The sequence below is a fragment of the Centrocercus urophasianus genome, unplaced genomic scaffold (assembly GCF_019232065.1).
Source record: "Centrocercus urophasianus isolate 14NV4802_14NV808 unplaced genomic scaffold, USGS_Curo_1.0 seq_16, whole genome shotgun sequence".
In the NCBI taxonomy this organism is placed as follows: domain Eukaryota; kingdom Metazoa; phylum Chordata; class Aves; order Galliformes; family Phasianidae; genus Centrocercus; species Centrocercus urophasianus.
This window is the reverse complement of record NW_024884711.1, coordinates 30464452-30480506: the sequence shown is the minus strand read 5'-3', so window position 1 is coordinate 30480506 and position 16055 is coordinate 30464452. Positions and strand designations below refer to the sequence as shown.

Sequence of the window (16055 nt, the reverse complement as noted above, 5' to 3'; positions counted from 1 at the left end):
CCAGAATGAGCAGAACTGCACAAGCTCAGGCTAGGCTTTGGAAATGGACCTAGCACAATTTCTAGTGTCTTGGAATCTCTGTCTTGACCTAAAATCTTGCAGGCGTTCTGGAAATACCTGTTCACAGATGAATTGTATTTTAAGTGATGGCTGTATGAAGATAGAAAGGAACTTGCTAATCTGTTTGGTTGTTTGTTGTTGTTTTCTTGGTGGCTCTTTTTATTTTTAGAGAAGAAAAAAGAAGTCCCAATTTCTCAAAGTTAAAAGTCTTTTCAAGGGAACATGCACTGTAGTTCCTAGAGAGCAGCTTTATCATGTCATGGATGGAATTTCTGATAAAAACTGAGAAACTGTCCCACTGCAGAGCAGATACCACCTAATGCTAGGAGCCTGTGCTTGCACCCAGAGACTGAGTTTCACATCTCATCTAAGGCGGATCAGGGTGTTAATCTGTCTCCCATAGCCCAGGCATATGCCCCAATTGTGAAACTATTATTGCTGAGGACAAGTAAACTTCCCCCACATCATCCTTTCAGGAGGTTAAAAATAAATAAATAAATAAATAAAAAATAATAATAATAAAAAAATCTTATCTTAATGTTGTCCCTATTTAGAACAGAAACAATTTTTGAAACTGAAAAATTTCTTGTGGGTGGGGAAAACCATTTATCACCCCACTCTGTGTTTAGAGTTCAAACTGCAATATGTGCCCACAGCCAGTGAGAGAAAATCATAACTGCCAAATTTAGACAAAGCAAAAGCATGAGTCCAATCCAGAGTTTCTTTAACAGTAAATACCAGATGTTGATAAGAAGAGATCCAACTTTGGATCCCACCTCCAACAATACTGTTGCAAATGCTTGCAACAGTACAGGAGACATACTATGCACAGAGAGATCTTCCTTCAGTGTAACTGCTCTACTTTCAGTAGCCACTATTTTAGAGGCTTCCTGTGATTGTGTCAGAGAGGAAGGTAAATACCCAGTTGGCTGTAGTTGGGCAGCTCCACAGCAGGGGAATAACTGATTTTTTGGTTGTTGGGTTTGTTTTTTTGTGTTGTTGTTGTTTTGGGGGGGGGGCCGGCCGGTTGCTTTCTTTTTTTGGTTTGTTTTTAACTTATGATATTGAGTGATCTGTCCTTGTCCTCACAATTTCAACCCAATTCCTAAAAATGCTGTGATTATTGCTGGCATAAAATGGTGAAACATCCATCCACCCACTGTCAGTGAATAAACAATTTATAACCATGAAATAAAAATTTGTATAAGGAGTTTGCTGTATTCAGTACCTCCACATCTCTATCTTTGTAGACAGTGCCATCACAGAGAGAACTGGATCACCCTAAAGATCAGCCAGCATCCACACAATGAATAGCATGAAGGGCAATTGAGGTGAGTCAATATTGATTTACTGATATAACAAAACTACAGACATGTTTATGTTAAGAGTAACACAGACACTCTTAGACTACATACATTCATACAAAGGAACACTTTCAAATGACTCTTAGCAAATATATTTCAGATGAAAGCAACATTTGGTTTCAGGGATTCTGATCCAACAGCCAAAAAATAAAAAGATTCTTAGCAGACAGGTGTACCAAGAATAAATTTGTTCCCTGATAAAAAGCAGCCCATGTGGAAGACACTGACAACTCTAGAGTTGGTCCCAGTAACTGGGGAAAATACCCCATACTTTTTGCAGACAAACACTTAACAGCAATTAAAAAAAGAATAGCTTCCAAACTGCTGTGATCCTGGAATAATTTTATCTTTAACCAGTACGAACACAGGCTATTTACTTCATCCTTTCTATTCAGCAGTTTTGTCTCTCAGTTCTTCTCTTCCTAGCTCCAAACTTTTACTTGAACTATATAAATAGCTGGTAAAAGAATTATTGACCATGTGGATTGGCTTTTAAATAGGAACATGACACTGCAAGTGAGTTATATAACTGCCTGCAAGACAGCAGCGAGCTGCTCGACATCAGATTCCTCAAACCTATTCCTGACTCCCAGGGAAAGAGTGTGGTCTGCTGCCTAATGATAATATAGTCACTGCAATGAATTTAGCACATTTATACTGCAGGCTCTGCTGTCAGCTGAATGGATCTTGGTTCTGCCTAGACTTTTCCCTTTTACTATGTACATAAAAAAAGAACTTCCAGTAAGCAAAAGAAATTTTGTTCCACGATAATATTTACATAATAGTGCAGCTTCTGAAATTTCCTCATAAGGGAGAATAAAACAGAATGTCATTTCCCAGCCATTCATCCAATGCATCTCTTCTTAGAGCAACTCTCACACAGCAGGTCATTGTGGATGTCAGATACACCAGCTTCTCACATAAGGGACAGCATTGCCAGATTTGTAAAATTAGAGCAGGTTTTTACCCCAAGTTTAAAATTTTATCACGGGAAAAAAAAAAAAAAAAAAAAAAAAAAAAAAATCTTTTGTTCTGATTTATAATAAATTATATTACTGTGATGTCTGTAACTCTCACACTGTATTAGGTTGAAAGATAACAAACTGAACCTGTTACCTGAATTGTGTTGGGCAATATAACCGAGTGCCCAAGCTGCACCTTCTTTCACTCCAGGGTCAAAATCTTCCAAGCAAATCACAAGTGCTTCCAGCGCTCCACACTCAATTACTGCCTGAGCTAGCTGTGGAGAATGTTTACCAACTGCTCTTAACACAAATGCAGCTGCTTTCTTGTAGAAACGCTATACAAATGAGAAAAAAAAAATGCTTTTTACTAATGTTTAGTAGTTTATGGCATAATAGAGCAGAGACATGCATAAATTAGACTTTTTAATAGCAACAGTATCTCATTCAGAACCAAATCAGGACCACCAGGCATCACACAGACAATGAACATACAGTCCTTCCTTGAGACAGCTCATGATCTAAAATCTGCAGCAAGTGCACAAACAAATGGAAAAAAAAAATAGAGCTAAGAGGATATAGGGAAAAGATAATAGTCTAGATAAGTCTGTTTGTTTAAGTGAGTTGTGAGTGATAAGGGCTACAAAAACAATAGTTCTTCACATATTTAATCAGATTACATAGGTTATGCAGAGCAAGCTCCTAAAACTAATTCTACCCATCTGCAACATCCACAAGACTTCACAGTTTCTGATGTGCATACCCTCGTAACATCACTATGTGAAAACACTGTTTACAAACAGGAAACAGAGACACAGAGAATATGATGTAACAAAAGTCTTTAGGAACTGAATCCCCAAAAGCCTAAATACTGCCTGATGCCCCAGCTAAGATCCTGGGAAAACCCAGACCAGCAGACACCCAGTGTGATACTCCTCAACTTTGACCAGGCAACTTGAAAATCTATTCCTGCATGTGTCCAGAAACAGCTCACTTCCAAGCAGACTAAGCTTGGCACCTCTGTCACAAGTTCAAGAAAATACAAGCACTTGTCTCTGGTTTTCTACTTTTCTGCCTCAGTGCTGGTGCACCCTTGTAACGTACGATGCTGCACACATCATGGGGTTCTACATAAACTGCAGTGGTGGCTGTGGCTTCTTTTAAAAGCATATGTTATAAATCATTTTTCATAGTCTTCTGCAATTTCAAAGCTATCCTTAGTATGAGGAAGCTGAAGGTTACATTTCTTCCTTGCTCTACAGATTCAAAATTCAGAATCCAATTCAAGTACTCCTGCCACAACTGTGCTGGCAGAAAGACCACTCAACCCTCTTGTGAAGTCTCTTTGTAGCAACGAGGGCAAGGTTCAGCAGGACACAACCAACCTACTGCCACTACCCTGTGTTCTTGGCAGCTGGCCTATCAGCACTGTGGAGCAGCTTGGGAGGGCTCCCTCTCCATGCACCAGCTGGATGTTTCATTCTCCCCTGCTCTGTACAGGAAGCCTAGGCAGTTAACTATGATGGATTCCTACTGTCAAGGTACCCAGAACTTATACAAAGAAAACCCCTCAACCCTTTGGGATCAAGTGCATAGAGATGTGAAGCCAAGTTAATGCTTTTGTGCCTCCTGCCAGGTGCCCAAACACCTTTGAAAAACTTCCCCGAGGCACTAAGGTGTGGCAGTAGAGGACTGTCTGCAACAGCTCCATCAGTAAGTGAAGTGGACTCTGAACAAGCAACAGTGCACAGTGTGCCTCAAAGCACATTGGCCTCATGTGAGCCAATGGAGATCTGCTTCTGCCATCCCCTCAACCACATCCAGGCACTGCCAAGCATTTTGATTGCTAGCAATGGCCAAAACACCATTATTTCAGCATATAAAGAGCAGTCATCCTCTAATGCTACAGTGCATGCCCTGTCTCTGCTTAGTTTAGATACAACTCCCTACTGCCAAAAACCCAGACTTCTAAGTTAAGGCCTACAAGTAGATACAATGATTGTAATTTACAAGAAAGACATCTTAGGAGAAGAGAAGTTAGGGGAAACAGTACAGACACAAGTGGACAAACCCCTAGCTAGTTTAAGTTACATTCAGTTTTGCTGAAATAAATGAAGCTAGAATAATTTTGTACCAGTCTACATCTGTGCAAATACGGGTACGTTATTTCTGTTAAGTAATTACACTTCTGGCAAAGAAAAACACTTCTTTGTTTTTACTGTTATTCAAAACACATTTGTTTACAAACAAACTGTATCTGCAGGCACAGTTAGTACATACTGTAAAACTCTGTTTTGCTCAGTTTAATTGACAAAACACTGAGCCGGGATGTGACCCTGTAACTATTCTCCATAAACCAGCAGAATTAGTATTTGTTGTGTGCTCCAAGAATCAGCTCCTTAAATATAGATGTTGATAGTTTATGAGTGAATGGAAATTCAAATGTTTTGGGTTTTTTTGTTTGCTTTGGTTTGGGTTTTTTTGGTTTTTGGTTTTTTGTTTTTTTGGTGTTTTGGTTTGTTGTTTTTTTTTTTGCCTATGGGAAGTAACAAACTGCATGCATTGCTAAACTCTGCATGAACTGGATAATGAGTTTCCTTCACTTGCCCTCAGTCACCAAGACATAGTAGGATTTCCATGACCTCACACTAATCTTGCTGCTGCCCCAACTGATTCTGAATTACAGCCATCTCACAGATGTAGCAACAGCACTGGCAGTAACGTGGAAGAGATAAATCAGGGCAGTCAAGCTAATTTAGTGAGTGCTTTGAATTGTAGCAGGGGAGTGGCTTCCAAATTATTTAAAACAAACAAAAAAAAAAAAAAAAGTTGTTTCCCTCCTTCTCTTAAAAGCATAAATTAACTGAAATGGTCATAAATTTGTCTAAGACCTTTTCAGACTTTTTGTTGTTGTTTTGATTAACTGTGTAGGGAATGGCCAGACATGTAAGAAAAAAAAAAAGCAAAGAATATTTGAATTTGTCTTCTTCAGAAGACTGATAATGAAAATGCACTTTTCCAAACTATACTGCCATTGAAATCATAATATCCCAGAAATGTAATTAGCCAAAATTGCAACTCAAGTATGGCAATGGTATCAATGGACTTAACTGTAAGCTGTCTCCTCCATTTGCCAGTAAGTAGAAACTGTACTGAAAGTGTTTGTTTTTTACTTTATTTAGGCTAGGAACCAAAAATTAGAATATATGGAAAAGCTGAAGGAAAAATGGCAAGAGGGGAGAAAGTGACACTGTGGGATTTATTTGCAATGCAATTGCATAGTAACATTTTTTTTTAATAAAAGATCAAAACCTTAAGGGTATTTTCCTGTATCAGTGGTTTGGTATTTCTTATGCTACAGATTTCCACATGGCTGTGTGGAGATATAAACTGAATATCCATAATGAAATATTTACTATGTATTTTACAAATGTTTGGTATTATTGACAAATCCCGATCAATTTTCACTACAACTTTCCAATTGTCTCATTTTTTAAGAGGAATTTTTTTGTAATACATCACTCAATATTTTAAAACCATAACAATGCCACGAGTGTATTTCTTATAATGCACTGGGGGCTAAGACGAGATTTTAAAGTCAAACTTGTTTAAGCTCAAAGTTATACACACACTGATCTCCCAGAAGTTCAAGCACGCACGCTCTCTGACTTCCACACATTCCTTGCTATGCTAGGAATATCAGCAGATAGCCAGTACAGAAAGATTTCCCTTTACCTGTGCAACAGTTTAAACAAAAGTGATTGCTTAAGAAAACAATGGTGCCTTACATTCTGCTCAGACAGTGAACACACGAGCTGTGGAAGAATGCCTTCCTTCACCACTGCCTCTGCCAGGTCATCGTTAAAATAGGCAAGCCTCCCAAGAGCCAAAGCAGCAGCCTGTCGGATAGTTGGGACCACATCCAGCAAAAGAGGTCTCAGCAAAGATATTACACCTGTGTTACACCAGGAAGAGAAAAGCCCACTTGGTAAACAGAAGTTTTTCAAATCATTTATTCTAAACTTTACATCAACTTTACTCATAAAAAATCTATTAAATTATTCTTCCAGGTAATGAGAGCTTGTAGGAAATGCAGGTGTTCCACTGAAATGAAGTTGGCACTTGGACAGAATTGCTGAAGCATAGCAGTTTTTCATAGGTAGAAAACAACTGTGAAAATTTTTTAAGAAATCACACAGAAATATGGTATATACAAACATATATAAAATACACGTGTTAACGCAGCACGTACAGGAAACCTCATCAGGAGGTTCTGGTGATCTCCCACTGCTGTGCCACTCCTCCAGCCTGCCAGAAGAACCTCTGCCTTGAATTATGCTAAATTACATTCCGTCTATTACAAGCTACCATTGATGGAAGGGCCAATAGCCATGACGTCTTATGATCCGAATACAAGAATTTAAGTTTGTTGGTGGTGCCGTCTTTCTTTTTTTTTTTAATAACTTTGTAAATGTTAACGTGTTCTACTGCAATCCAGAGTTTGTCAGTTAAACATGAAAGAATCCTGAGGATGAAATCCTCATGTATCCTGAGGATATTGCAATATACATACATTGTTGAAATTATAGGTGAGGTAATCAACCATGACATGAACCATTAGCAGTTATAGCCCAAAAGAGTACTTATAAAGATAAATGTTTGGCTAAAAATGGGAAACAGCAGGTGTAAACTTTCCATTCTGGCCATAGGAGGGAGGAGGTCACAGTGCAGGTCTTCACGAGTCATGCATGGACACGTGCCTTGCAGCACTCACCTGTGATCTGGAAGGGGCAGGAGCCATGAGGTGAGACCATGTACTGGTAACCGAGGGTTATTCCAGGGAGTGCCAATGGGGAAAACTAAGAAACTAGGGACTGAATGATTGGATAATAAAACAGCAAGTGAAATCAAACACATACAGGAAAGCTGATCCCAATATCCCACAATGATGAACTTCAAGCACATCGCTACCACTCAGGAGAAAGGTCCCACTGCTGGACAGGCAGCTCCATGGAGACATCAGGTCACTGGTCAGCCGTGGGAAAATAATTATGCACACAGAAGTATATGGGGATATGAAAGTGAATAGATGCCAAATTGGAGACCATCACTATGTTGCTGTATAAATCTGTCCTGCATTTCATATGAATGACCAAGGCTGACCACTCTGTACATAGGGGCAATTTCTACAGTTAAACTAAGACTTTTCAGTATGGATATAAAAAAGATACACGCAGTTTCAAAGTATATGATTTGTAAGGTCTGAAAAGAGAAAATTATTTGTACCGCAGTTCTTTGAAAGCAGTGCCTCTCTAAGAGCCAGCCGTATGGATTAATACTGCTGAGCTTTGAAACTCAGCCAGAAAGCAATGCTCCACGGAGCTGCAAAAGTGCTACACCAGAACTCAAATGACTGAGAGCTGCAGTTAAAAAACTCCGTATCAGCTGCCTCAGTTCTTTGCTCTTTCCACTACATTTGTTTGCATCAGATAAACATTTAGCTGGCTGACCACTGAAGAAAGCAGGACTTCTCAAGGGCTCATAAGCTTCTAAGTACCAAAGGCCTTCTGGTGCAACAGTCCCATTGCAGAGGGATCACTGTCTAATGGCAGGTAACACCTGGATGTTGAGGAGACACAATGAAACAAGGACAAGCCGAGGGCATTAGAGCAAGGATTAGGCCAAAGGGACGGAAATCACAGTAAATTATATCTACGATACACTTCTGTATAGAAAGGCACCCTGAAAAGAACAAAAGGAAGAAGTACTCAAGTAGCAGGGTGATTCTCACGGGTTAAAACTACATTACTTCCAGTGAGAAGAAAATATCTTAATAGTCAATAAGAGGCTCTAAAAAAGAAGGATGAAGAGTGAGAGTGAAAAGCTAACCACGGAGGCCATGCTGACACCACTGAGTTTGCTCTAGCAAGGTCAGCACTGCAAGCAAGCTATGTGCGGTGGTTTCAGCCTCCCAGGATGTTCACAAGTTAAAGCATCACAGGTCTTGCAGCAACACACAATAAAAAGGAAAGTGAAATGAAATCACGTCTGAATAGCACTAGAGAAGTACCAAAAATGGCCACGGTCATAGCATGCATGAATTGAACATGCACGTAGAGACTATGGAAAGAGGACTGCGGTATAGCTGGGTCCTGCTCACACTCTTGTCAAAGCCATGGGGCTGAAAAAGGCCTCCTGTGCAGCAGCAGACAGAAGCTGGTCCTCCGGCACTGTAGGGCCACTGTGAACTCATTGAGCACTTTGCAGGAACCTCTGTTTAAGAATCTGGCCATTGTACTGGTACCCTCTCACAGAACCTTCCAAATAGCAGGTATGGCCTCAATAGGAAGTTACACTTCATATCAGGATGGGTTAAGGACTTTAAAGGACAAATTATAAGTGAAATCAAAACCAGAAAGACACGCAAGTTGGTGCCAATGCAATATATCATCTACAGAGAGCTAATCTTCTAGTAAGTCATCTGCATCCCCTACAGGAAAGCATCTCCTTGTCCTTCTCCCTAATGTAGGCACACCCAGCCCACAGCACAACTGGCAGCACAGCCCAGACCCATCTGCCCTCCCATTTCAGTTCACTGACTAAACACAGTCCTGTGAACAAAAGAAAAATATGCAGCCATGCTTTCTGTTCTGATAGAGGGATTTGAGAATAGGTTTCAAGACTGCCAACAAAAAAAAAAAAAAAAAAAAAGTTTGTTTTAATATTTGCAACTGGGAATTTTCAAATGGAACGTATGGAGGTACAATCAGAGATTCAACTAAAAAATCTGACCATGTCTCTTTACTTTTGTAAGACCTCTCTTAACAGAGAAAAACCTTTCTCACTTCACAATCATGCCTTATTGATCAGAAATCTCTAACAAACAGCTTGAGACCTCACTAGGATTTACAGCCACTGCCATCAAATCAGGGAGTGAGCGTTAGTTTCACAAAAGCAAGGTGACATACACCACTACTTCTTGGTTTTTTGCTTTCTTTGTTGTTGTTTCTTTAAAAATATATACATTAAAGATTAAAATAAGTTATGTTACTTACATACATGAACTATATTGTATATTTTAGGAAGGGTGCTCTGAAAGTATTGCCTCCTATTTTATTATGTTGGCCCACACCACCAGAGATGGATGGTGGTGGTATGGCAGCAGTGTTGGAACTTTCCCACCAGTATTCCAATACACACTGCTGCTGTGTGACAGATGGCAGCAGAGGGGCAGTCTGACAGAATGGTGCATAGGAAGAAAAAGGGGTAGAACTGAATTCTTCCACGTGGAAAAAAATTGCATCCACTGACATTCATCAATGTTTGCTGAATGTTTATGCAGATCTAACAGTGGATGTGAGCACAGTGAGGTGGTGGGTGGTGCATTTTAGCAGCAGTGGCAGTGGGTTATCTCCACTGGTACAGATTGTTAGGAGTACAGCATGCAGGCTCTCGTTCGTTGCTGGTGAAAATGCTTATCTAATGGTGGTGACTATAATGAAAGACAGTGTTTTGTAGCTGAGAATTTGCTCTATTGAACTGTGTTATTGTGCTCTTGATATCAGGTGTGGTTTCCACAGAAATAAATAGGAGGCATTACTTTTGGAGCAACCTTTGTGTATACAGCCCAAGACAATTCCTGTTCACTCAGTGCAGAACAGGCAAGCCAACAAGTTGGACACTCATTTCCTAATGAGTTGCATGATCAAATATCACCTGAAATTCTTACAGGGACCTCATGCTGTTCCAGCTCTTCATACTGCTCCTGCTTTACTGAAATACTGCCAGGCAGAACAGTTATAAAGACATTACATTTGAACCCTTAAGGTAAAATATAAAAACTAGATTCACTTTCTTTTAAGTAGGTTTTACTGACAAAAAAGAGATAGTTAGAGTGGTTGGGAATAAAGGCAACATCATAACACACAATGTTCTGTCCTTAGAAAAGCCAAGGTGGCACATTCGAGGCAGCCTTAAACTTCAGTGACAGAAGTGAGCAGAATCAGTTTATAGCTGATAGAAGATTATAGCTGATAGAAGTTTATAGCTATATAGAAGAACCCATGAGCTAGAGCAAGACCTCATAACGTGTTTTTAGCCTGCACAACATACCTAGTCACTGCAAAAGGTAAAACCACATGCTAGACAGCTTAAATGGCCATACACCTTGAGTTGACGTAAGAATGAGATTTACATGATTTGCATTTTCAAGACTAGCTGATACAGACTTCACTTTTCAGGATCAAGGCTTTTTAGCATGTTTTAAAATGCTGCCATGCAGCATGTCTCACCATGACCACAGCCAGACATTTCTCTGTAGAATAAAGCACATAAAGCTTGCCGATGACATCTGAGCATCAGCACAAACGTCCTACTACAGATTATTTTAGGTGCTGCAACTGAAAGTGAGGATAGAGACAAGAAGTGGGATAGGAGTTACTGTTTGAAGAAAACACTAAAGAAGAGCTGATAGAAGAGTGAATGGATTAAAAGGATCTTGGAAGAAAAAGAAACCGTACTGGTTCTCAAGGAGAATGTATTTTCCCAGAGTGATGTCTGAATATGAGAAAAGGCAGTGACCAAATAATTATCATGACAAGAGCTTTAATGTAACAAGAAAAAGAAAAATCAATTCTTATTGCTGTGCAAGCCTTACATTGACATCAAATTGAGAATTGAGGGATGTATATAAACCAAGATTATGACTGTGCATTGACTTTAATTAAAAGCTTTACCTCCAATTTCCACATTTTCTAAAACTAGTTTATCTTCCTGCATCAAGTTGCTATTCATCAGTTCTGAATCAGATACCACAACAAGACCAGCTGCTTGAGAAGTTTTTATTAGATTCATTATTTTCATTTGCTTCATTTTCCTATTTACATCTTCAGTAAACCGAATATTTCTCTCCATAGCACTTAGAAGAACAGTTAACTTTGCAAATTAAGAACTGCCGCTTAGCGACGGTCTCCTCTAAAACACCTACAGGGAAGCAGAGATGAGTGCTGAAGACAGCACTGGAAAGGACCGCTGTGCTCACCTGATAGAGCTGCCTGCCCCAGGGCCTGCGCAGCTGCTTCCACCTGAGGTACTGCTGCCTCTGCTGAGCTCCTCCGCTTCATCTCCTTCCTGAATATCCTGTCCAGAGCAAAGCCCACCCCTTCTGTTGAAACAAGTCCATACCAGGATTCCTATCAGCTTTCTGAGTTGAATTCAAATATCTGTAAGTCTATCATACAGCAGGAAAATTGGTGAGAACCTTCCAGCAACGTCTTCCTGCCTCTACCACTGACCCACACGAATAGGGCCAATAGAGCAGCACAGTAGCAGTAGCACAGCATTTCGGTGCCTGAAATTTTAGGAGAACTGTTTGGTCACCTTCTGAAGGAGCCTTTTGTGACAGAAGTAGGGAATTCATTAAGTCTAATTCAAAAGCAGCAGCAACACAGAGTTAACTAGAAAATAAGGTGTTTAGACTGTTAGACTGGATTTGTGTTGGAAGAGTTCCCACCAGCAACTCAGAAAGAAGGTAGCAGAGAATTACTGCCAAATATTCTCTCTTGCACCATATAACCTTGCCCGACCTCGGGTAAGGACTGATTCCCCTTTCCATCCTCGGTTTCCCACTCAGAATTGTTTCAAAGAATGTCACACTTAGGAGCTGAATTGCCCTTAACGCGCTCCTCAAGTGGAGCTGTTGTGCCCAGGCCTGATGCACTTCCTTTCAGCAAGCAAGAGCTGGCTGCTGCCTCTCTGGAAAGGAGGTAGGAAAAAAAGAAAAAGGCACACTTGGGGCAGCAGCAGATTCTAAGTTTTTTCGTTCCAAGTTTCCAGACAAACAGTTGCTACTCCAGAGATAGCAGACTTCGTTAGGGTTGCTTTCTTGTTTTTGTTTGTTTGGTTTTGGGGTTTTGTTTTGGGCAATTTTTTTTTTGGGGGGGGGGGCGGGGGGGAGAAAGGTGGGGGGAGGATGATACATGAAAGTCAGTCAGAATCCCCATACTCTCTTTCCCTAAGCCCCTGAAAGCCCTCATGAAACTTGAATAACTGCAGGTCAGAGAAAAGCAAAAAAGACTCCACGTAGTTGGATAAGGGAAATAAATCAGAACAGCCTTCTCTTACCAATAAGGATGCCTGTAACAACCCAAAGCTTTGGGAATGCAGCTTTTAAAACCCACAGTCAGTGGAATAGCTCTGGGGCTGAGAGAGAAAACCTCCTGCAGCACCACCCCTGAGCTGCAAAAGAACAAGGCCACGGAGGAAGAGGAACCCTGCCACAGCCCAAGGATTTGCCACAGTGCCCTCCTTTACACTGACATTTTGGAAGTTGGTTCCCACAGCCCTGAAGGCTGGTCAGTAAGTAGGCATGACTGAAGAACAGAAAACTGGAAGAGATCTGCCCGAGGCATTAAAAGTACAACCTTGGCAGAAATGAGAGGGAAAGCTGGGTGAGGGATGCCAGCACCCAATGTCCCAGGCTCCTTGGCCACACGGGTACAGGTTTCTTTTTCCACACCTCAGACTTAGCCTTCTCTATGACACCCACTGCCCTAGAAAGGCAAAGAGCTGACTTCATAAGTATCTTTAAGGTCAAAAACTGAATTGCTGAACTGAAACTGCTTCTTAATTACAATAATATTCTTAAATAACTCTGAAAAGCAAAGCACTGAAAGCAAAGATCCCATCATCATAAGCTCCGATGCAAAAATAAATAATAAATTCAGATCATGGGAGAATACAAAAATGAATATACATAAATAATACAAGTCTTAATCTGATGCATTTATTAATGGTGAAATGTAAACGTTTCCATTAAAATGATATTAATGGAACACTTTACAGTGTTGCACCTCCCAAGGCAGATGAAGAAAACAGAATTAGGCCCTTGGGGACCACCAGCCTTCAAAACATACTGGAACCAGTTCAGGTGTTCTCCTGATATTTCTAAAAGACCAAAAGCTGCCTGAATCTCAGCACAAGAAAGAGGGCTCAAGTTCATCTGCCACTACAGTTGAGAATGGTCAGCTTCTTGCAGAGGAGACGGAGCTCAACGTGGCATTCCGGTACCAAACTTGATGAGCTGCAGCTATCAGAGAAATAGGTTTATTCCTAAAGAATTTGTTTAAATCAGTTCCTGCCAGAGTAGCTTCTCCCAACACGATCCTGCCAGAAATGAGGTCTGAAAAGATAATTGCCTGTTACTGTTCCAAACTTACATTTACCAAACAGAAAATGTTTAGGAGGCTTGGAAAATAATTTTTTTTCCCAGCAACTGATCTAACATTCAAAGGACAAATCTTACAGTTAATATTCATAGCAGTATTTAACCATAAGAAACAAACTGAACAAAATCAAAACAGTAAAAATTGAGAGTTGCTGAAGACGAACAGGAGCAAGTCCTCCAAAAGGAACTGCTCCGATGGTTCCTTGCACAGTGAGGTCAAGAACAGCACTAACATGTTTCTGTCTTGTGCACTGCTAGCTTGATACCCAGAGATACCTCCACAAAGAACGAAATGGTCTCAAACTTCTATTTCTTTTTCATGAGATACTAAGTATTTATCATAGGAATTGTTAAAATTTGAACCAGATGTTTATTCCTTGAGCACTGATAGTTCACAGTTGCCAGCGTGAGTTTTGGCTGTTCCAGAAACGTAAGCCAACAATACAAACGTAGAATACAGAAAATTTTAAGGGCTCAATTTTGTTCCAGTTCAAGTCACTGTGAGCTGCTTTCTGCTTCTGCTGAGGGAAAGACCTCAGCACTGACAACTCCTGTGATCCAACAGGAGAATCCCTCCAAGTGCCCCAGGCTCCCACAGCCAATGGAAAATGACAGCAGGCAAAAACTTCCTGCATCCTCTTGAAACAGTGAGCTTCCCAAAGAATAATGAACTTCCTTTACCAGAATATTATATTGGCCCCCCAACTCGTTTATATATGGATTTCAACAGAGATACTTGTGCAAACAGACACCTCTCTTTATCAAGTTGCTGCGATGGAGAGATCTGCAGCACCTCGCTGCTTGTGTTGGGTCTTTCTGACAGCACACAACCACTTGTCACTTAGAGCAAGGTTTTGAAGCCTGTTTCTAGCATATTCAGAAAAGATCAGGATAACAGTTACCACTGTAATTGTAACTTCAATTTTAAGTTTTAAAAGCATAGGTTGGGGAGAGAGAGTAAAATGTTTGTGGGCCTCAGTCACTCAAATAAGTAATAATAGGAAAGACTGTTTTTGCAGACATTTCCCTCTCTTCTAGCAACTAAAAATCGATTCCAACCCTATGGGAAAGCAGCTAAGTAGTGGAGAATTGCTTTCCATTCTCCTTGGCTCACAAAAGCACATTTGCACACCGTGACCCCAGAGCGGATCCTCGTGCAGCCAGCTCTCAGACCAAGGCACGCACAGTCTGTGGCCTCTCAGTGATCGTTTCCTCCTCACAACAACAAGGCAGTGCTAAAGAAAGCTGCCCACCAGACTACAAGTGACTATTTTAAGTTCACGCAATACAATGGAAGTAAAATTAGCTTGGCACTTCGACTGCTTTCTTAAAATAGAAATTTTCTGCATTTTTTAAACACTGTAAGAACTGCATCCGAATGGGAGCTCTGCAAGCAGACAGAAATCAGAACTATAACAGGCACGGTGAGGCTTCTCCTTGCGAATAAGTCCTAAACTGCCTCCATGGCTGAGCTGTCCCTTCGGTAGATGTGGGTAATTTGTGTAAATTTGTGTAAAGCAGTGGCACAGAAATACGAAAAAGATTTAAAAAGAAAAAAGAAAAATAGATGAAACAAATGAAAAAGCAAAGAAACGGAGCAGCGAGGCGGTGCGGCAGGCCCACGCAAATGGCTCCTTAACCGAGAGATCCTCAGCAAAACCATTTTCACGGAAAGCTGGGCTCCCGGCAGCCAGAAGCTGGAAGTATTCGCGGCATCGGTTTCCTTCGTGCGTTTGTTCTGCCCGCGCCTCGGACGAGGCTAACAGCCGTCTGGGATGCGGGACGCAAACCCTACAAACCGAGCCGGGACAAACCGAAGCGCCGCCGATCTCCCAACCCCGCTCGGTAAGCCAAGCGCAGCCCTTCCCGACCAGTCGGTCAGCTCACTCATCGCCGACCGTTCCTTTCGCCCCTCTCGCTCAGGAAGCCGCGAGCGGCCCCGGCCGCTCACCGCACAGCCGTCCCTCGGGCTCGGGCGGCACGGCGCACAGCGGAGCCGCCCGCACAGCGGCTGCCGCACTGCATCGCCGTGCCGGCACCCCTGACACGGGGCCGCGGCCGAGCAGAAGAAGCGGATAGAGCTGAGAAAGTTTCCTTAGAGCAAAAAGGCGCGGCGAGACCGCGGCCGTTTGGCGGAGCCCGAAATAAAACGCTTAATACGGTCGCGGCCCCGGGAGAAGCACCCGGAGCCGCTCCGGGGACCCCGCGGCCGCCCCCACCGCCCCGTGCCGTACCTGCGTCCCGCAGCGTCCCGATGTTCTGCGGCCTCGCCGACAGCTCGGCCACCGCCTGCACGAAGTGCGTCCGGGCGCTCCGGTACTGTTCGAACACTGCGGGCGGCAGCGCGGGGGCGGCAGGTGAGCGGCTGAGCGCCCGCCCGACCCCGGCCCCGCCGCCCCGGCCCCGGCCTACCTTGCAAGACCCGCCGCTGGCTCATGGCGGAGA

At 42.0% G+C, this 16055-nt stretch overlaps 1 protein-coding gene across 3 annotated transcripts in view; it reads right to left on the bottom strand.

Annotated features, from left to right (window-relative positions):
• SPAG6 (sperm associated antigen 6) overlaps positions 1-16055 on the bottom strand; it is a 35494-nt gene extending 19439 nt beyond the window's left edge. For 2 of the 3 annotated variants that reach the window (XM_042817604.1, XM_042817606.1), the window contains exons 1-4: positions 16023-16055; positions 15845-15940; positions 6175-6341; positions 2541-2724 (exon numbers count right to left, since the gene is read on the bottom strand). In XM_042817604.1, coding sequence (XP_042673538.1) covers positions 2541-2724; positions 6175-6341; positions 15845-15940; positions 16023-16047 — 472 coding nt within the window. In that variant the 5' untranslated portion in view covers positions 16048-16055. Of the gene's footprint in view, positions 1-2540; positions 2725-6174; positions 6342-7160; positions 7477-15844; positions 15941-16022 lie in introns of those variants that run through there. The other variant, XM_042817605.1, reaches the window with a different exon arrangement.